This window comes from Oryzias latipes, chromosome 2 (genome assembly GCF_053564925.1).
Source record: "Oryzias latipes strain Hd-rR chromosome 2, Olatipes_Hd-rR_3.1".
In the NCBI taxonomy this organism is placed as follows: domain Eukaryota; kingdom Metazoa; phylum Chordata; class Actinopteri; order Beloniformes; family Adrianichthyidae; genus Oryzias; species Oryzias latipes.
The window spans coordinates 37,484,367-37,505,850 of record NC_136238.1 but is presented as its reverse complement, the minus strand read 5'-3'; the positions used below and the strand labels follow the sequence as shown (position 1 = coordinate 37,505,850).

At 40.4% G+C, this 21,484-nt stretch overlaps 2 protein-coding genes across 7 annotated transcripts in view; one reads left to right on the top strand and one right to left on the bottom strand.

Annotated features, from left to right (window-relative positions):
- Positions 1–13,643, top strand: part of LOC144986976 (uncharacterized) — a 117,209-nt gene extending 103,566 nt beyond the window's left edge. For 2 of the 5 annotated variants that reach the window (XM_078935722.1, XM_078935727.1), the window contains exon 2: positions 9,443–13,643. In XM_078935722.1, the coding sequence (XP_078791848.1) occupies positions 9,443–11,595 (2,153 nt within the window). In that variant the 3' untranslated portion in view covers positions 11,596–13,643. Of the gene's footprint in view, positions 1–8,971; positions 9,265–9,442 lie in introns of those variants that run through there. The other 3 variants (XM_078935724.1, XM_078935735.1, XM_078935717.1) reach the window with 3 other exon arrangements.
- LOC144987967 (uncharacterized) overlaps positions 732–21,484 on the bottom strand; it is a 31,664-nt gene continuing 10,911 nt past the window's right edge. For both annotated transcript variants that reach the window (XM_078937893.1, XM_078937895.1), the window contains one exon: positions 732–1,106. In XM_078937893.1, coding sequence (XP_078794019.1) covers positions 1,090–1,106 — 17 coding nt within the window. In that variant the 3' untranslated portion in view covers positions 732–1,089. The remainder of the gene's footprint in view (positions 1,107–21,484) is intronic.

The following is a 21,484-nucleotide window of genomic DNA, read 5'->3' as shown; positions in this document are numbered from 1 at the left end:
AGTAGTAGTACCGTTAAAACTTTAACGATACCCATCCCTAGTCACGAGTACATCCTGGCGGTTTGTGATTCTGCTACACGGTTCCTAGAAGCTTTTTCCCTTCACACCATTACAGCTCCTGCAGTCATGAGAGTGTTAATTCAGTTTTTCTCCAGGGTAGGAATACCTGATGAAATTCTGACAGACCAGCGAACTAACTTCACCTCCCGGTTGATGAAACTTTTCCAAGAGCAGCTTGGCATCACTGCCATCAAGGCGGCTGTATGTGAGAACTGTTGGCACCTCGTGGGTTCATCCATTTTGGGCATCAGCAGCATGACTTTTTGGATCTTCGGTCTCCCTTCACTTGTTTTCTGATAGTCAATCCTCTCCCGTCATAATTCCACTGAGACTTTCAGGGCTGTGTCACTTCTCACGATTTGCGCAGCTGCGCTGTGTCCTGTGCATCTGTTCCTCATCCAGTAATTATGAAAAAGAAAATTTCTACATGTTCTGCTGCAGCTAATCATATATCTGCGTTACCTTTTCACCAGTACAGAGTTTGCTCGTTTATTGCAAGAGTTTTGTTCTAAAAATAACCATGATCGCTGAAATCCAAGAAGTCTGATTACAGAAGTTTATAGCAGTAAAACTCCTCACTGCCTACTTTAGGAAAGAAATCTCCCGCTTTTCAGTTCTTTCCGTAGATGCATGTTCGATAGTCGAGAGTGGTAAAGCAAACAAGGATTCAACCGGATTAAAAATACACAAAGTTTATTTCCCTGACAATAGTTCTAGAGCACAGATTAAACATTAATGCAGATATATCTGGATTCTCAAGTAAAGATCTACTGACGCACAAGTTACATGCGAATTACTCGTAGATTTTCCTAAGAACAAAGGAAAAGTTTGAAAACAGTCTTTTTAAGATGTGTTTGAATCTCCGCCTTCCGGAAAGATCATGGCCGCTGATCCTCCGCCCCTGGTCGCTCTGATTCGTCAGCCGGTATCCCTCGTGCTTCCACGGGCCAATAGCTGAAGGTTGCCAACTCCGGATCCGCTCCGCCTTTCCAGGGGTGGAGGCATTCCACCGGCGCACCCAATCCATGATCAAAAGGAGTCCTCATCTGGTCCAAAATAAATCATACCAGCCAAATGAATACTCCATCACCGGAACGAGATCAGAGGTCAGCTTCATCCTCCACATGAGAACACGAATCTGAACACTTTCCCAAAGATAAGATGTTCAACCCAGATAGTAGAAATGTAGTCCATGACATATTTATTGCGTCTCTGGAAACTCCTAGATTTGCACAAAGAAGTCCTAGTTGCTGCTGCAACTACAAAGCACAAGTGAAGGTCACTGGAGAATAAGTCCTGATGAGTTCAAAATGAGTTCACTTTACACTAAAGACAAAACTGCAATATAATAAAGAATAAGATATTAAAACATACATTTTCTACACTACATACCCTTTTCTCAGACAGACATGAACATTTTCATCATTTTCTCTTGTTTGAAATCTCAAACTTTCATGGAAATTAAGTCCAGGATCTTAGAAGGAAAAAAAAGATCTGATGGATCAAAGATTTCTGTAGATCTGAAGAGCTCTGCGTTTCTGTACAGGAGACATGGCACGGACTGAGGAGATTGAGTGACAGGGTCTCCAGCCAATCAGGACACAGAACAGGGTGCTGTTTAAAAACGCAGCATAATCGCTCTAAAAGAACGAGCTAAACCGGTAAAGATGAACTGCGACGTAGAAAAGAATACTGTCTTCTGTTGTGTTTGACAGATTTTAGAGGGTTTCAGGTTTAGAATGTGCCGGTAAGTTTTTCATGTTTTTCAAATCTTTTACTATACTAATGATCAAACTTGTACTTTATTTAACCAGAGGACGCCAGCACAGTCAGATGAGGAGCTCCACCAGTAGCTGCTAGTGAAAAAAGATGTTAAAAAGTTAGATGTTGCATGACAAACTATCACCATTGTTCTCCCGTGTTAGCATGCTAGCTAGCTCAATGCTAGCAGGGTTTCCAGCTCTTTTCATGACTTTTATGGATTAAACAAAGTCGATTTTCTTTACCACAGTGTCAGGATCGGTCATGTAAACCTGGGAATAATTGCCCGTGAATTGTCTCTAGGATTAATCAAAAAAAAATTTCAAGAAGCACATTCATGTATAATTTAAAAGGTTTCTCAATATATCTTTAGGGATTACAGATTGATTGATCAAAGCAACATATTGCTGTAAGAAAGTGACACCTTTCCTAGTTTGGGATCAAGTTCATCCCTATTTCAAATAATAAAAGTAAAATTATGATTCAGAAACACATTATTTATTTGAGGTACCAGAACAAATTTCCCACGTGTGGGATCAATAAAGTTTTTCTGATTCTGAACTGTATTCCCAAACCATTTTATTCTCAACTTTAAAGATTGCAGGTTAACACAGGAAGTTAACTCTCACAATATGCAGCTACTGAGTATCATTTAAGGCAGGGGTCGGGAACCTATGGCTCGCGAGCCATATATGGCTCTTTTGATGGTCACATGTGGCTCGCAGACAAATCTTTAATTAAACTCTTTTTTTTTTTTTCATTAGACCAGTCCTTCTCGGGCGCGATGCGATGCCAGAGGCGCGCAGTAGTATTGATGCTTGGAGAGAAAAATCTGCGCCAGCATTATCAGTTTACTATTATCTTTTATTTGACAAAGTTTCTACCAGCCGGAAACCTGTGAATTGCCGTGCCTAAAACTGTGCGCTACCGTCTCTGAGAAAGAGTGCGCAGATGCGGGGACGGGATGTGTGAGGGAGAAAGCAGAGGGTGGGGGTGGAGCGTTGTGGGGACAGGCAGCAGGTGAATCGCGCTGGGATTGTAAAAACGTAAAACCCGCAGCCCGTCACTCACTGCAGCGTGTGAGTGTGTGTTTGGCTCCCCCGTCTGCATGTGAGCAGTCTTTCTCACATCTACAGAACAGTCAGACCTACGATCACGTTTAAAGTCTCAACGCCTGAACGAAGCAGAAACTCACCACGTATCAACCAACCAGACTAGACCATCAGCAAAACTACCACGAGAAATACTCATCATTTATTAGCAACAGCCCAACAATGTTATTAAAAATAATCCACAGACTTATTGTACTTTAAAAATGTTGAAATTACATCAAATACACATATTCATTTGTATATTTAGTTTTAAACATATCGTTGCATACTGACTTGGACTGGGTGGCTGTTGGGCCGCGTTAAAAGTTCTGGGGTTCATTGAACGCATCAAGCAGAGATCTGATTGGCTCTCAGTCCTGTCGCTCAGCCTGTTGTTAGGTAATTTGGACCAATGGGGTTCAGCTATGGGCCGAATAAGGGAAATGGAAGGGCGGAGCGGGAGCAGGGAAATATAAAGTTGGGAGAAGCGCTCTCGTCTCAGCGGGAGAGATTCAGGAGCTGAATTTATTGTACGGTGTTTGTTGCGGTCTACAGTAACCAGAATAAAGAACCTTAAAAGAGGTTACGTCTCCGTGCCTCAGTGTGGGAAAGGGACACTACATTATTGTATGGCTCTTTCGAAATTACATTTTTAAAATATGTGGCGTTTATGGCTCTCTTGGCCAAAAAGGTTCCCGACCCCTGATTTAAGGTGTGTGTGTGTGTATATATATATTCTCATTTTAACTGTCTTAAATACATTTTTCTTTGTGTGCAGGATGCTGTGGACATTGGACGACAGTCTAACTTAAACCAGGCAGAGCAGGAAACTGTTGGAGTTGTTGTTCCCTCTGTGGCTTGTCTTCTCTCCTCTCAGACCTGTTCAACCCTTGTGGGACATCGGAAAACCATGGCCAAGACATTAACATTTATGTACTGATCTATGCATGTCATCTCAGCAGGATGTAACAAAAACTAACAATGTGAACAGATCTCATCTGCCTTACAAAATACTGGCCCCCTTAAGAAAAGAAATGGCTAATAATCACCACTGGTATTTTGTAATGCTTCACTTTTTAATGTTTGACCATTAAATGTGTTTTGTACAGAAGACTGATTTATGGTTTTGCAGATATCTTTGAAACACAGAGTCAAGTGTATTAGATTCTGTGAAATTCTGAACCACAATTCTGAGAAATTAAAATAAATGTTTTTAAAACTCCTCAAAAGACTTGAGGTGGAAGAGTCACTGTTTTCGTGCAGGCACTGAGAAATGGGAAGCAGACAGTGTGCCTGGGCATGTTGTCAATGCAATCATGGTCAAAATGGACAACTATTTTAAATGCTTCTCTTTCAGTTAACAGGAGATGTCTGTGAGCCTGCTGGACAGCCTTTGCATCACACCAGGGACGTCTTTAAGGCCTGCATCTGGAAAGAAACAAAGACAGCAAAGTTAATTAACCCAAAAAAGAAGAGAAAAATTAAGATTAAAATTGTTTTCTTTACCTCCAAGAAGTTGTAGACATCCACGTCTTAGCTGCCTCAGAATTCCTGCCTTTTTTGTTATGGCATGCATAACAACGGTCCTTATAGAAAACAACAGACATACAGGAATTGTCCATTTTAAAATCACCACCTAATTAAAAAGAAACTAATAATTCTATTGATGTCTAATACTGGAATAATTTTAAGGGGAATAAAGCACGTTTTGCTGGTCTGCTACAATTTACTCTGCTCTGATTCACTCATACCAGAATTCTGCCGGTCTGCATAGTGCAAACGCATACATTTTCTAACCGTAACCCTAACCCTAATATTATTGCTCTGTTAATTCCCTCTGTCTGTAAACCCTGAAAAACATTGAGAAACCTTATAGGTTATAACTTATTTGATTAACCCTAGTGACAATTCACGGGCAATTATTCCCAGGTTTACATGACTGATACTGACACTGTGGTAAAAACTCGACTTTGTTTAATCCATAAAAGTCATGGAAAGAGCTGGAAACCCTGCTAGCATTGAGCTAGCATGCTAACACAGGAGAACAATGGTGATAGTTTGTCATGCAATATCTAACTTTCTGACATCTTTTTTCACTAGCAGCTACTGGTGGAGCTCCTCATCTGGCTGTGCTGGTGTCCTCTGGTTAAATAAAGTACAAGTTTGATCATTTAATATAGTAAAAGATATGAAAAACATAAAAAACTTACCGGCACATTCTAAACTGGTCTGTTGACGTAAGACTCGGTGTTATTCGGCAGCCAATGAGCTTTTGGATATCAGGGATGTCCCGTCTGTTTTTACGTGTCAACAGGTTTTAGAATCAAAGCCGCAAAAAATAAAAGTGCAACTCAAAAAGATAATTTCAAAATAAAACTGCAACTCAAAAACAGGATTTCAGAATGACGAGAAAACAAATTGGCAGCTGAGAAATAGGATTGTGCTTTGGGGAATGGCTTTTGGTTGCAAATTGTGGGTTTTGGTTCTCAATTTATGGATTTTGATTCACAGATTTGGGGTTTTGACGCGCGGTTTTACTGTTTTGATGCGCAATACTTTAGGCGCTAATTTGACACCACAGCCCACGGGGCCCCCAAAGCCAGAGAGCAGGGAGGCATGGGGGGGGAGACAGAGAGTGCAGCTCCAGCTCAACCAGGAGAGCAGCCCCCCGCCACGCAGCGAGGGCCCAACGCAGGGCCCCGCCCCAGAAGAGTGCCCACAGCCCCAGACGAGCACGTCATCATCACCCCAAGAGTTCTGGTCATCCTACCGCCCGAACCCCAGGTACGAGTCAGGGCCCCCCAAGGGAGACCCGCCCCGTGCTCCATGCAACCACCCACCTGGCCCACGGTTGGTCCATGAAGGAGCAAGGCGAGGGGTCAGCCGCCCCCGCTCAGGAGGAAGACATCCAGGAGTAGAGGGGGTCCACACGAGGGGTTTTGTAAACATGTTGTAAACATGGCCCGACCAAGCTCGTCCACATTTACTCACAGTGATGTCCCATCACCCTCCCCACCAAGGGCCCTAAATGTCTACAGTGCAGTTAAAATTGGCAGGTAGGACCTAAAGGACATCTGCTACTTGCTGGCGGTGATGTCCAAGCACCCCCCCTTACTAAGGGCCCTACATGTCTACGGTGCAAATAAAACTGACTCTTGACCTTGTCATCAGTCATGGTTTACCTACCAGTGTGTCCGCTGTTGTGGATCTGGCTGTATCTGACCATTACTGTGTGCTTTTTAACATCACTGGTTTTATAAAGCAAGAGACCTCTGTGAGAACGGTGAAGAAACGCTACTTGACTCCTGAAGTGGTCGAAAAGTTTATTACATCTGTTCGCTCCCACTCTCCACCTGTCTTGCCGGCCCCCTGTGATCTACTCGTTGAAAATTTTAACAGTAAATTAAAATCCAGTCTCGACTCAGTAGCTCCACTAACGTCTAAAAAGATAAGAACCAAAGCCACACCCCCTTGGAGAACTGAAGAAATTAAACAATTGAAGAGACGTTGTAGATCTGCCGAAAGACTTTGGAGAAAACACAAACTTGAAATAAACTATCAATTATACCAAAACCAGCTAAAACTATATAATCAAACCGTAAAACAGACCAGAAATTCATATTTTGCTAACATCATTTCTGTAAATAAGAATAACCCCAGAGTCCTTTTCACCACAATTGAGTCCCTGATCAACTCAAATGCAAACAAAAACCCAATGCCAGCCTCCGCCTCATTGTGTGAGGACTTTGCAGACCACTTCAGGAGCAAGATCGATTCTGTCAGATCTAACATCATAAAAGAACAGAAAAGCCTCTCTATTGGTTATGTTGGCTTGATGTTACCTGAGGAAGCACTGGACAGTTTTGACCTGGTTGAAGCTGCAACACTTGGTCGAGTTTTCTCCCAAGTTAATCCAACAACTTGTTTTTTAGATCCCATCCCTACATCACTTTTTAAATCCTTTTACGGGTCTTTTGAGAGTGAGATTTTAAATATCATGAACTCCTCTCTACAGACGGGTATTTTTCCTGCTGCCTTTAAAACGGCAGTGGTGAAACCGTTACTCAAGAAAACTAATTCAGACCCTTCAATTTTTAATAACTACAGACCTGTGTCCAACTTGCCATTTTTAAGTAAGGTTTTAGAAAAACTTGTTTTTATTCAGCTGAATGAGTTTCTCTCTCAAAACAACATTTTTGAGATAAACCAGTCTGGCTTTAGGACGAACCACAGCACAGAGACAGCCTTGTTAAAAATCGTTAATGATGTCAGATGTGCCTTGGATTCAGGTCAGATCTCAGTACTAGTTCTACTAGATCTAAGCGCAGCTTTTGATACTGTTGATCACCTGATCCTTGTAAACAGACTTAAAAGTCTTGGCCTTTCAGGGACTGTTCTCAAGTGGTTCGAATCGTATCTCATGGAGAGAAACTTTATGGTAAGCATGGACACGCACTTCTCTGGGGTCCATGAAATTAATTGTGGTGTGCCTCAAGGTTCCATCCTTGGCCCCTTGCTTTTTAACATTTACATGCTTCCTCTGGGGAATGTCATCAGGAGCCACAACATCAGCTTTCATAGCTATGCTGATGATACCCAGCTGTACATAGCTAGGTCTCCTGATGACACAAGACCAATAGAAGCACTTTTTAACTGTATTTTAGATGTAAAATTATGGATGGAAAATAATTTTCTGCAGCTCAACCAGGACAAAACGGAAATTTTAGTTATCGGTCCTGAAGCCAAGAGGGAGAAACAGTTTCTGAAGCTACAGGAACTTTCATTAAGTCATTCAGAAACAGTCAGAAACCTGGGTGTTATCTTCGACTCTAAGCTAACTTTTATCCCCCATATAAAACAGGTGGTTAAAACTGGTTTTTATCATCTCAAAAATCTGGCTAGAGTCCGCCCACTACTCTCTCTTGCTAATATGGAGATGCTAATGCATGCTTTTATCATGAGTAAAGTTGATTACTGTAACGCCCTGCTTTCTGGTCTTCCAAAAACCAACATTAGGAACCTTCAACTTCTCCAGAACTCTGCTGCACGAGTTCTTACAAAGACCAGGAGGCGGGCTCACATCACCCCAATTTTGAAATCCCTGCATTGGCTCCCCATATGCTTCAGGATTGATTTTAAGATACTTTTAACAGTTTTTAAATGTCTTAACGGTCTTGCGCCTTCTTATTTATCAGATCTTTTAGTGAAGTATGAACCCTCGCGGACCCTGAGATCCTCTGGCACTGGTCTGTTAACCATTCCAACTGTAAAAAGTAAAACCTATGGAGAGGCTGCATTTCAGCACTATGGCCCCCGTTTATGGAACAGTCTGCCGGAGGACCTGAGAGCCGCAGAGAGCATTAATGCTTTTAAGAAAAGGCTCAAGACCCATCTTTTTAACCTGGCTTTTAGCTAATTTTTTACTACTTTTATGTATTTATTCAGTTATTTATTTATTTATATGTACTTTTTATTTTATTTATTTATCTATCCATTTTATCTTGTTTTATGAACTTGAATCTGATTTTAACGCGTTATTTTAATTTACCTTATTTTAATGTTTTATTGTTTTTATCAATATTTTTACTTGTTTATTCTCATTTTTATTCATTTTTATTTCCGGTGCTTCCTCAGCTGGAACCCCTCCTTCTGGGTCGGCTGCTGTTCAGCCACTGCAGCTCTAGATGGGGACCTGCATCACCACTTAGCTGTGGTGGAGCGGTCCCCGCCTGTGAAGCTGCATTTGGCTGTCTATGCCGCTGTTCACGGAGGGGGAGGTTCCAATTATTAGCGTTTCCAGCATCCTCTTTTTGTGCTCAGCTCACATTGTCCTTTGCCATCACTTAGGGGGTGGGAGGTGTGAAAGGAGTGGGGGGCTAGGTACGGGGAGGGGGGCCCCATTTATTTATTTATTTTTAAATCGTCAATGCTTGTTTTTATATTTTGTTGTGTTTTAATGTAAAGCACTTTGTGTTATATTTATATATGAAAAGTGCTTTATAAATAAAGTTTGATTTGATTTGATTTGATTTGAAGGGGGGGGGGCAATTCCATACGGCAACCACGGGAGGGGGACCACTGCCAAGTAGATCCTCCCCCCAAGGTGCAACGCAGGCTGAACACCCCCCCCCCCCCATCACCCTAATAAGGGATTATATGAAGACGAGTGTAAGTTGGGGACAGCTGGTAGACCCCCGCCCCCTCCTCCAGACAGCCCCCCCACAGGACAGGTCCAACAAAGCCCCCGGCCAGACCCCGCAGACCTGGTGGATGTCACCCAGAGCAACCGCGGGCCCCAAGAGGGTTGCCCCGCCCCGTCCCAGAGCCAGGGAAGGAGTGATCCCAGCCCCAGGTGCAGATGGGCAGCCCATCCAGCGCCCCTGGAAAGAACAGTTTTTCATATTTTATATTTAAAGATTTAAACTCTAAGGTTCCTGACTGAGCAGATTTCGACTTTTATTGGTGTTTGTCAATACACAAACTTGTTTAAAAGTATAAAAGGGCCTTTTCTTGTGTTTGTATTCCTACAGTTCTCCCCCATCATTGGATGACTGAAGAGGAAGATCTCTGCAACCAGCAGAGAAACTTAAGAATGCAACAGAAGGTACCAGAACCTGCTCAAAGTGAAGAGCAACAGAAGGAACCAGATCCTTCACTGATTAAAGAGGTACAGGAGGAACCAGAACCTCCACAGATTAAAGAGGAACCAGGGAACGTCTTCATCAGTCAGGATGAAGATCAGCTTGATCTGAAGCAGGAGACTTATACCTTGATGGAGTTTCCTACTTATGAAGAAGATGAGAAAAGTGAAGCAGATATAAAAAATCAGCAGAAGAACTTCAGAGTGGATCATGAGGAACCAGATCCTCCACAAACTGAAGAGGAACAAGGAGAGCAACAACTTCAACAGATTAAAGAGGAACCAGAACCATCACAGATTAAAGAGGAACCAGGGGAACTCTGCATCAGTCAGGATGAAGATCAGATTTATCTGAAGCAGGAGACTGATACCTTGATGGAGATTCCTACTTTTGAGGAAGATGAGAACGTTGAAGCAGATCTAAACAATCCGCAGAGCTTTAATGTAACTGATAGTCAGGATGAAGAAGGAAACCGACATGAAGAATCAACATCAACTACTGATGAAGAGACAGAATCAACATCAACTACAGATGAAGAGACAGACCCACAGAACAGAGACCAGAGGAAGAGAAGAGACAGAAGTTATGTCCAAAATGGGTCTGATGAAAGATATTGTGCATGTAAAAAATGTGGTAAAAAGTTTAGTGGGCGGCCTCAGTTGAAATTTCACATGAAAACTCATGCAGGAAAGAAAACATTTTCTTGTAAAAACTGTGAAAAAAGTTTTAGTTATAAATCTAATCTCAAAAAACACAGGACAACTCATACAGGTGAAAAGCCCTTTACGTGTAAAGAATGTGATTCAAGATTTAGTCAAATGTCTAGTCTGAAAACACACATGAGAATGCACACAGGAAAAAAAACTTTTACTTGTAAAGAATGTAAAAAAAGTTTTAGTCAAATATGTGATCTCAAAACACACATGAGAACTCACACAGGAGAAAAGCCTTTTACTTGTAAAGAATGTGATACAAGTTTTAGTCGTATATCTCATCTCAAAGTACACATGAGAACTCACACAGGAGAGAAGCCTTTCTCTTGTAAAGAATGTAAAAAAAGTTTTAGTCAAATATCTAATCTCAATTCACACATGAGAACTCATACAGGAGAAAAGCCTTTTACTTGTAAAGAATGTGATACAAGTTTTAGTGAAAAATCAAAACTCAAAATACACATGAGAACTCACACAGGAGAAAAGCCTTTTTCTTGTAAAGAATGTAAAAAAAGTTTTAGTCAAATATCTAGTCTCAACTCACACATGAGAACTCACACAGGAGAAAAGCCTTTTACTTGTAAAGAATGTGATACAAGTTTTAGTCGTATATTTACTCTCAAAACACACATGAGAACTCACACAGGAGAAAAGCCTTTTTCTTGTGAAGAATGTGATACAAGTTTTAGTGATTCATCTAATCTCAAAATACACATGAGAACTCACACAGGAGAAAAGCCTTTTTCTTGTCAAGAATGTAAAAGAAGTTTTAGTCAAATATCTCATCTTAAAGCACACATGAGAATTCACACAGGAGAAAAGCCTTTTTCTTGTCAAGAATGTAAAAAATATTTTGGTAATACATCTCATCTCAAAGTACACATGAGAACTCACACAGGAGAAAAGCCTTTTACTTGTAAAGAATGTGATAAAAGTTTTAGTGAAAAATCAAATTTCAAAAGACACATGAGAACTCACACAGGAGAAAAGCCTTTTACTTGTAAAGAATGTGATACAAGTTTTAGTTGTATATCTTTTCTCAAATCACACATGAGAACTCACACAGGAGAAAAGCCTTTTTCTTGTAAAGAATGTGATAAAGGTTTTAGTCACAGATCTAGTCTCAAAACACACATGAGAACTCACACAGGAGAGAAGCCTTTTACTTGTAAAGAATGTAAAATAAGTTTTAATCAAATATCTAATCTCAAATCACACATGAGAACTCACACAGGAGAAAAGCCTTTCCCTTGCAATAAATGTGATGCCAGTTTTAGTCGAATACCTCTTCTAAAAACACACATGAAAACTCATACAGGTGAGAGATAGTTTTTATGACTGATAAATGGCTCAGTCATAAATGTAATTTAGTAAAATACATTAGAAAACACACAGGTGAGAAGCTTTTCTTTTGTAACGAAAAGAAAATATAAAGGATTTAGAGAAAAATCTCAACTTCAAAAACAGAAAAACTTAGAGCAGAAAACTTGTACAGTATATGGGAAAATATTGTGTAAATGCCATTTGGTCGTTTTTTTTTTTTTTGTTTTTAAAAGAAAGAACTTTATCCTTTTTATACTTAAAAAGGAAAACTGTTGGAATATTTCAAGCCTTAGTTTAATTTAGTGAATTTGTTGTATGGGTTTAAATAAAACAACGTTCTTTGTCTAGAAAAAAAGGACATTCTAACAAATGTTTACGTCAAAAACATTTAGTGATCATGTTTAACCCTTGTGCTATCCTAGGCATGTTAACGTTGGGAGTTGGGTCATCTAGACCCACTAGACAGTGCTCTGAACCTTTTTTCTTCAATGATTTGTGATCTTCACTGGTTTCCATGGATTACATTAAATCTTTCCACCTTTATCCACCTTTGTCATTGTAGGGAGAACACGTCAATGTAAGGGGGGGGTCATCTAAAATAGCACAAGGGTTACAAAGTGTGTTGTGTGCTTCCTGCCAGCGACTGCTTTGGTATTGGAGGGGTAAATTATCTCAGTCAGACTGGTGGACTGATTGTACTCGGCACTTTCCCACATTGCCAAAATTGCCTAAATCTTTTTCAAAGACTATGATGTTACTGTTTGATCAACCAGTAAAGTTCTCTGAGCTGAATCCAATGAATAAAATCTATGATCTGTTAACAAGAGGAAGATGAAACACCAGGTCTAATGATAAAGACGACTTGAAGTCTGCTGTTAAATCAGCCTGAGCTTTCATTACATGTGCACCCCCCCAATCTGGTGGCCTCAATGACACAGAGCATTGATGTAGTAATTCAGTTCAAAGGAGGCATTAACTGCATTTTGTCCTGCCATTGCTTTTTATTACTTTAGACAAAACTTTTTTAGTTGACCGTTGTTGTATTTTGTGATAAGACAATGTTTATGTTGTCAAAGTGTGTACATTATTATGAGAAAATGTTTTGTAAACATCTTTGATTTTTTTTTTGTTATATTTTCATTGTTGTTTTAGGCTAAAAGAAGGGACTTCAGTTTTTAATTTGTCAAGGCATGTGAAGTAGTAACCATTGAGTGAAAACAGATTTTCTTTTAAATCCACTAACTAATGGAATCACCATGAATCAGCAAATTCTGCAGCGCAGAAAAGCGGCTTCAATATGCAATGATTTAAAACATAAAGTGTTGCAGAACTTTGAGGATGGAAAAACTGTGGAGAACATTTTCATGTGAATCATCTTCTAAGGTGTTTGTTCCCTTTTGGGGTCATGAAGGCAGGGGACATCCTGCATCCAGTCTGTCACAGGGCCCATGCACTCTCACATTCACATCTAGGGACAATTTAGACCAACCTAACCACTGCAACACCGTGCAACGTGACAACAATTATGTTTATGTTTTTTTGTTTATGATACTGCTGAACGTAACCAGAATGTTGATGGAAACTTGTTTGAAGTTACAAACCCCATTTCTTTCTTTCTATATAAATCTTTGTGTTTGTATCACTTTTGTTGATTTTGATCTTCGGTTCAAAATGATGCTGATTTATTTCATATAATTTAAACTTTTTTATACATCCTGTAAAAATACACACCTATAGTGACTGTACAGACATATTCTATTAAAAAGCAAGAATCGTGGTTCGATCTGTGAGCCGTTGAGCTTGATTCATGAATTGAATCGGATCGCCACCTAAGGAACGATCCACAGTCTTAGTAGAACCGCATCCCTACCATTTAGTGAGGAAAGGATTTTCCTAAAAATGTATGAAGGAAGATGCGGATAAAGAACCAGACTGGTGTTTGTGTCTGGTGATTCCTGTTTTCTAGTAAACATTAGAACTGTTCCTCTGTTCTTTTGGTTCTCAGTGTTCTGTTCCAATCTTTACTGTGAAGAATAAAGTGGACGTGAACATCAGTCAGAAGTGTGGAGTCTTTCCCACAGTGTGGGATTCTGCTGTTTGTTGCTTCTCTGCTGGTTCCAAAGCTGGACTCTGTTCCAAAAAAGTTCAAGGGTAAATTAATTAATGTTCTACACTATTGGTTCCAAATTTGCATGGAACTTTAAATATGAAGGACTGCATTCACTGTGAAACATGTATTTATTCAAAGACGTGAGCATAAAATGACTTTTAAGGAGAATAAATGTTTAAACTTTTAGACTAAATGGAGACTGAAGCATTTTTCTTTTTAATATCTGTGAAAAATATCACATTTATCTAAAAATCAGAATCACACTCCAGAACAACTGTTTTTCCTGTTTTTATTGGACTAATGTTCACCATCTGCTGAGCAGAAATATCTAATGTTGAACTGAACTGTTTACTTTCTTTCACAAGTTTGTTCATAAAACACAATTTGTGTGCAGTAAAGACAGCCGTTATAAAGCCTTATATATCTTATAACAGGTTTAATAGTATAAAATATAACCAGTATGTTTGTGACTGAAAGATAGAATGATGAGAGAAACACCTCTGCTGTTTGGACACTTTGACCAGCAGAGGGCAGCAGAACTTTCAGCAACTCTGGATCTGATCCCACAAAAACAATCCATGGATGATCAGATTTCAGAAGATTTGAAGGATCAAAGACAAAGATGTTCTGAAGAGAAGATGTGAGAAGAAAGTCCAGAATGAATCCACTCTGACTTCTCCTCATGTCTCTGAAGCTTGTGTCTTCATGTCTTCACCTCAGAGTTTCTTCTGGATTCCATGTGGATCAATAATATTGATCATGTTCTGTTGTCATTTTCCATCAGAACTTCAGGCTTTTCTCTGCTGATGATCTCTGAGCTGAACTTCTTGGAGGAATTCCTGAATCTGGGATTTGGAGCAAACAGTCAGAACAAAGGAGGTTTCCATTTCTTCTAAGCTCTGCCAGAAGAAAAGAGCTGAAGCTTGAAGCTGAAGCAGCATTTGCTCCGAGAATCTGTCCTCCAGACCAACAAGTCCCACCACAGCCTTGAAGACGTTTCCAGAAGCAGCAGCAGACTGTGTTCCCATGACGACGCTGAAGTCAGCTGCTGCTCTGCAGGAGAAAGTCTGCAGCTCCTCAGTCAGGAAGCTCTTTCAAGCTCGTGCACATCTGTCAGTGCAGCAGCAGAAAGCCTGTTTCCCTGCAGGAAGTCTGAGACTTTTCAAAGTAAGAGCCTCATGTTGGCAGAGGTGGGTTGGATTCTTTGATGCTCCAGTGTCTTTTGGATTCAGGATGAGTTCATGCAGATCTAGAAGTCCCACCATGATGATCATCCTTGAGGAATTTCAAAATAAAAGACGTACAAACACCACAATCACTGCTGGATGATAAATACATTTAGTCTTTATTTTCTGTCAATAAATAATATTTATCAATAAATCCTTGATTGTAAATGATGGATCTAAAGTTGAAAAGAAGTCAAAGTGCTGACTCAGCACAGATCAAAGGAGACACAGATGATTTCCTGGAATGAAGAAAACATCAAACATCATGATGTGATCTGGAACTGAGCTGTTCTTCAGAAGATCCTCCCAAACATGGAAACTGTTGCTGCAACACGTGAAGGTTTGGTTCTGTTGCTAGTGAGATCTGATGGATCAGAACCAGACTTCTGTCAGCTGGAACTGGAGCTTCTTCCAGACCATGACATGTTGTTCAATCAAGTTCATTCCAAAGCGTGACTGATTCATGAAGTGGTTCCTTGAGCCGTGAGTTTTGCCAGCAGCAGGAATCCCTGAGAGTTAGGAGACAGTTTGTGGAGAGAGTTTGTAGATTTAGGAGAAACCAACGTTTGAAATGAAACCAAAGTGTCCTAAACCAAAATCACTGAGCACATCTCAATGTTCCACAAACAGTCATTTTCCACAGTGGACCGTCACCACACACTTTACAAGACAGTTTTTCACAACTTTATGACAACAAATCCTGAAATTGTTCCATTCAAGGAAACATTGACTAATATTTGTATTGATGCTGTTTTCCATCTGTGTTTTCAAACCTGCATCAAGAATTAGCTCATGTTTATTGATTCACTTTCTGTGGAAGTTTGGCTTCTCTGATGAACCACCAGAGGGCGACAGAGAACTGTTGATATTATTAACACAACAGTCAAAGAAATCAACATTTAGCACAAAGTGAACAAACTTAGGTCACGTGCTAACGTTCTGATTCTGTTGGAAAAGCCTTTTGTTTTGATTTCTTCAGAATTTTGGCTCAAAAAGACCAATGACAAATGAAACTCCAATGAAGTTCCTTTATAATGAGGAAATGAAATGTTATTTTTATTGAATTATCAAATGGAGACTCAGCTTCAGGTGATAAAAAAGGTTGGTGCTATTTCCAGTTTTAGAAAGAACATGCCTTCTGCACAGTTTGCAGTGAACGTTACTCATTTTAGTCAGTTTTTTAATGAACTGAAATACCTCCACACAGGAGACAAGATTTAAGTTTTGACAACATATTTACACTATTTTACACAGAAATACTTTAGATGATTTACTTTTTGAACTTTTCTGTGATTTGTTTAATGAAAATAGCATCACCGTCACTGCCTGGACCTCTTTCTGGGTCCTAGTGCCCTAAAGGTTACAGCTCCTGGTTCCACGAGAAAAAAGTCCATTCTAGAGGCCACTCTGACGTCATCATCATCAAAGACAGCGTTACCTAGCAACCATACCAAGACCATAGCAGCTATAGAGGGAAACACAACAAACCATCAACGGCGGTTAAAGCAGTCAGACGTTTGTTCTGCAGCTCAGCAAAAATCTCTGCTTTAGGTTTTGGGGAGAAAAACAAAGGAAAACACACGGAGAAGGATTCTGCAAAGGAAATCCCAAGTTCTATTGGTAAGTCAGCGTCCTGGAAACATGCTTTGTTGGTTCTGAAGTGGCATGAATGCAGACTTAGATTGGTTTGTTTCCTTGGAATCTTCAGATGGATTCAAGCTGTAAATGTTGTCAGCATAAAGCAAGTTTGGACTAAACTAAAGCAGAAAGTGGCTTTGAAGATGGTCAGGAGAAATGAGGGCTTTTTTCAGGAATTCTTGGAAGAGGAGGACTTCTCCAAACAACCACAACCTTAGAGGAAGTTTTCTGAGCATTCATAGAATGCTTTTCCAATGACTCATCATTTTCCACAAGAAGCTAATGAGTTTTTCCAAATGCATGCTGGATATTCTTAGTTCTAGCTTGGAAAGCACTTTGTGGGATTTCCCTGGAAAACCTGCTTTATCAATCATTTTGGTCTCTTTTTCTTCTTCTAAGTTCCAGCTTGGTGAGTGTGCAGGTTGCCATGGCAACCAGTGTCCAGGTCAAAGGGAGGACCACGGCCATCCAGTCTCCAGGCTTTTGGATTGATTTGGATTTGATAAACATTTGTTTCCCACATTTTAATAGTAGAATTCAACACGGGACATATAGTGGATTGTAAGAATAGGAACAAAAACAGCAACAACAAAATAATCCTCCTCCCCTTAAAACATGCATTTGACTCTGAACAAGTCTAAAACAAATCCAAGCACAGACCAGCGCTGGGGCTCCTCTGAAGGTCCAGACACAGAGAGGCCCAGAGTGACCCCCATTTCTCCTTTTTGCTCTCTCCAGTGGCTGACTCCGCCCCTTAGGACGTCCCCCTGTGTGGATCAGTGGTCAGTGGGTTGGAACCTGCTGCAAATGCAGGCTCTGGTTCTAACTGCTGGATCAGAAGTGGAATGTGAGCTGTAGTGGTGTGTCTGCAGCTGGATGTGGAACACATGAGGGAGGGGTCAAAGGTCAATCTCCAACAATGTTCCAACATCTTCAAAGGTTTTTGGTCCCAAATCCAGAGTGGAGCTGGTAGGACGTGATCATTTCAGCCTCAGATTTGGGATCTGTCATCTCTCTGCCACCGTGACACCGAGTGATGAGTTCATGCTCCAAAGCGGCCCGATCGCTGGCTTTAGGGACTATTCCAAAAGCTTTCAATGATGGCGGCCGGGGAATGAACATTAGGAACAGATGACGGCTTGAAATGTCTGCTGTTGGTTTCTGATCCAGACAGAAATTCAATCAAATGTCTGTGAATCCATGATTTCCTTAGAATCTTTGACTCTAGATTCAGATCCATCTGGTTCAAAGGATGAAACTGCAGCTAAAAGTCTTTCAAAAGTCCAAATCCTCAAAGATGAAACAGAAAGTTCCTAGAAAGTCAAATGAAAAACAATCAGATTGTCTTAGATAAACCCGTTTGGAAGTTAAAGCGTAGAAACAAAGAAAGTTCCAAAAGCTAAAAGCCTTAAATAAAGAAAAGTCCAAAGAAAAACAGAAATCCCACATTTGGATCAGTAAAGACATGAATTCTCCAGAAAGATCCAGAAACAGCTCTGAGCAGCAGCCATGAAGGGACTGAGAACAGACGGACATCAAAGCAGAATCCAAGCAGCACCTTCATCCTGATGAAGCTCCGCCCTCTGACCTTCAGCAGTCATCTCCAGGCTCCGCCCCCAGTCTGTGACGGCTGGATGATGCTGTCCTCCACCTGCAGCTGGACCTGGATGTTCTCTCAGACCATGTGGCCTCATGGATCAGAAGGTTGAGGGTTCAAGTCCCTTCATGGTTGAAGTCAGACAGAAAGTGAAGAAGAGGGAACATTCAGAGCAGTTTCTGTGCTGTTTGCTTCCTCATGAGTCACGTCTAGATCAGGTCTGGATCCCAGTCAGAAAGGGATCAGGAAATCTGCAGATCAAACCTTCATTTACTGAAATGGAAAACATCAACTGACTTTCTACAGATTCTACTTCCATTCATCAAACTCCAACAGGAAGAAGATTTGCAATCAATCAAATCTGTTGATTTCCTGACAAACGTTGTTTTCTCTTCCTGTTTGAATGTTTGATTGTTTTCAAACATGAAGAGAGTTTTTTTTCCTGTTTTTAGCTTGAAATTTCTGTTGAAATGTAAAGGTTCATTCAGAATTCCCCAGTGGCCTCATGTTGGAGGAGGGGCTTCATGAGATGCTGCTGGGGGCGGAGCTTGAACACACACCGCTTCCTGGAACCCAAACTCAGGCTAAGTGGAGGAAAAGTTGGGATTTCTGGTGTTTGTAAAGATCTGGAATGGTTTCCTCCCACAAAAAGGCCTTTTTCTAGTTTCCTGCAGATGAATTCTTTTCCTGCTGGGAGTTCTCATCTGGGTTTGCAGATTCTTAGTTGGAGGAAAACTTGGAGCAAATTCTTCCCAGAAAAAGGATTTTCTCTGGAGTGAATTGACATGAACAGAGTGAGTTTGGACTGAAAGCAGCAACAGGGAGGAGATGTTAGAGCTTCATCAGAAAACAGCTTTCTGGAGGAGTTGGAAGACGTCAACAGTCACAGTGATGGTGAGGAGGAGGAGCTAAGACTTCCAAAGTCAGAGCTAAAGATGGAGGAGCAGCAGGAGGAGGTTCTTCACTGAAGGAGAGCACAAGTCCAGCTTGTCAGTGCTTTGCTGATTGGCTAGTTGGATGTGTTCTTTGATGAGCTTTTCAATCTGACGTCTGCTTGGAGGACTGTTTTCATCCTTTTGGATGATTCCACTATTTGAACCAGACCTGGAACTAGAAGAGACTCAATGAGAACAGAAAGACAAGAAAGGATCCAAACCAAACTCTTCTTCTGTCTGACTTCAACCATGAAGGGACTTGAACCCTCAACCTTCTGTTCCATGAATCTACCGGAGCATCACTACAAGGGCAGTTGGACTCCCCTCTGGAAAAAGAAGGCTTGAGCATGTTGACGTGACAAACTCCACATTTCTTCTCTTTGTCATGAGTTGGGATCCTAAAATTTGTGTCATTCATTTTCTTTTCCACCTCATATGGAGCAGAAAACTGTGCCTGTAGGCTGGAAGCAGGCAAAGGCAACAACAGCAACACTTCCTCGCCTGCACCTGTTGTTGTTTGTGTGTTGATCCACAAACACATGCTGTGAAGAGGAAGCTGCAGTGAAGGCAGCCATGTTGGAGCCTCACACATGTTCTCATTAGGATCAAATGAACCAGTGTGTTTGAGACTGAAAGAAAAACTGAAGGACAAAGAAATATGAAGATTCATTAAGGATCAAATCCAGACTTTATTCATGTCTTCAGAAAAAAAAGCTGCAGACATTTTACAGACACAATTGAGGTTTTTCAACACTTTTCTGACCAGAAGATGCAGTTCTGGATACAGCCAGAAGGTGTCGCCCTTCTCATTTCTAATCCAAGTTCAAACTTCAGACCTGACTGATTTGGTTTGGTTTTTGTTATTTTAGCCATCATGTATGAAGACATCAGACCTAGAATTACAGAAAAACGTCAAAAATGTTTCACAAACTTATTTTATAATAATAATAATATATTTTATAATATATTATAATAATATATTATTATAATAATAATATAATATAATAATATATATTAATATATATTATTATTATATAATAATATATATTATATAATAATAATATAATATAATATAATAATATATATTATATATAATATATATATATAATAATAATATAATATAATAATATATATTATATATATAATATATATATAATAATAATATAATATAATAATATAATAATATATTTTATTATAATAATAATATATTCTTAATAAATTAAAAATGTGTAATTTCTGTCTGTTGGAAGTCATTTGACAAACAGATGTTCTGTTTGGCAGAAATGTGTTTCCACCCAGAGGAAGCTGCAGCAGCTGCTGATCCATCAGAAGATTCTGGACCTGCAGAGACTTCCCACACAGCTGCCTCTGCCTCCAAAGAAGCTGCTGATCTGCATGGAGAGAGAGCTCCAAGTCTCTGCAACCAAAGCAAAGAAGCAACCAGAGAACAGAAGCACAGAGCTGAAGCAAACATCCCAGAACGTTTGCTTTGGGAGTCCCACCTTCAGTTTGATCCGCTTCAAGACAAAGTCCCACATGAAAGAGATCAAAGTGAGCTAACCAAGCGCTTCATCCAAGAGAAGCAGCTCCAAAGCACAAAGACTCCGTCTGGTTGCAGGAACTCTGGGAAAGAAGGAGCAGGAGGAACTCCTGCAGGAATCTCTGCAGGAAACATCAGCTTGGAAAGAAGAGCTGACTCAGCTGAAACATCAGCTAACATGTCAGCAGTCTGTGGCTGAGACCAAGTCAACACTCCTGCAGCGCTCAGCTGCAGCAAAAAGACACCCAGCAAACGTAGAGAGAGAGAGAGAGACAGAGAGAGAGAGAGAGCATTTCCATGGTGACTCTGGAAATCTGTGATCCATTGAGAATGTCTTTATGTACTTGCCGTGCACGTGCATTATCCCAGGGTTACCAAGTCTAGCGTCTATACGCCAACTCATATCCGGTCTTTTGAAACCAACATACCCAGAGTAAGCAAGTTCAGGCGGATTTCAGCCAGAGTTCAGGGTTAAAGTCAGGCTAGTTTAAACATGCTTCCTGGAATACCCCCCTGGTTATTTTAGTGGAGCTTTAACCACCAAATGTGGTGTTTTTTTTATTAAAGAGTTCTGGATCTTCCCTCAATGTTGGAGTCTGGTCCTGCATTTGGGTCATCCTGATATACCGTAACAAAGCCTCTTTTCTGGGCTGCAGAATCAGCTGATTCAAGGTGATTACGTAATCACGTCCCTACTGTGCAGAGCTGCATCTCAGTGTGAGGCTGCTTTCTCTACATAAGAATCCACTGGAATTGTGTCAACTCTTGAATAGTTACTGGAATAAAATAATGTAAACACTGGAGATAAAGCCCCTGTGTCAAAGCACATGTGTTTTTATTTTAGAACTT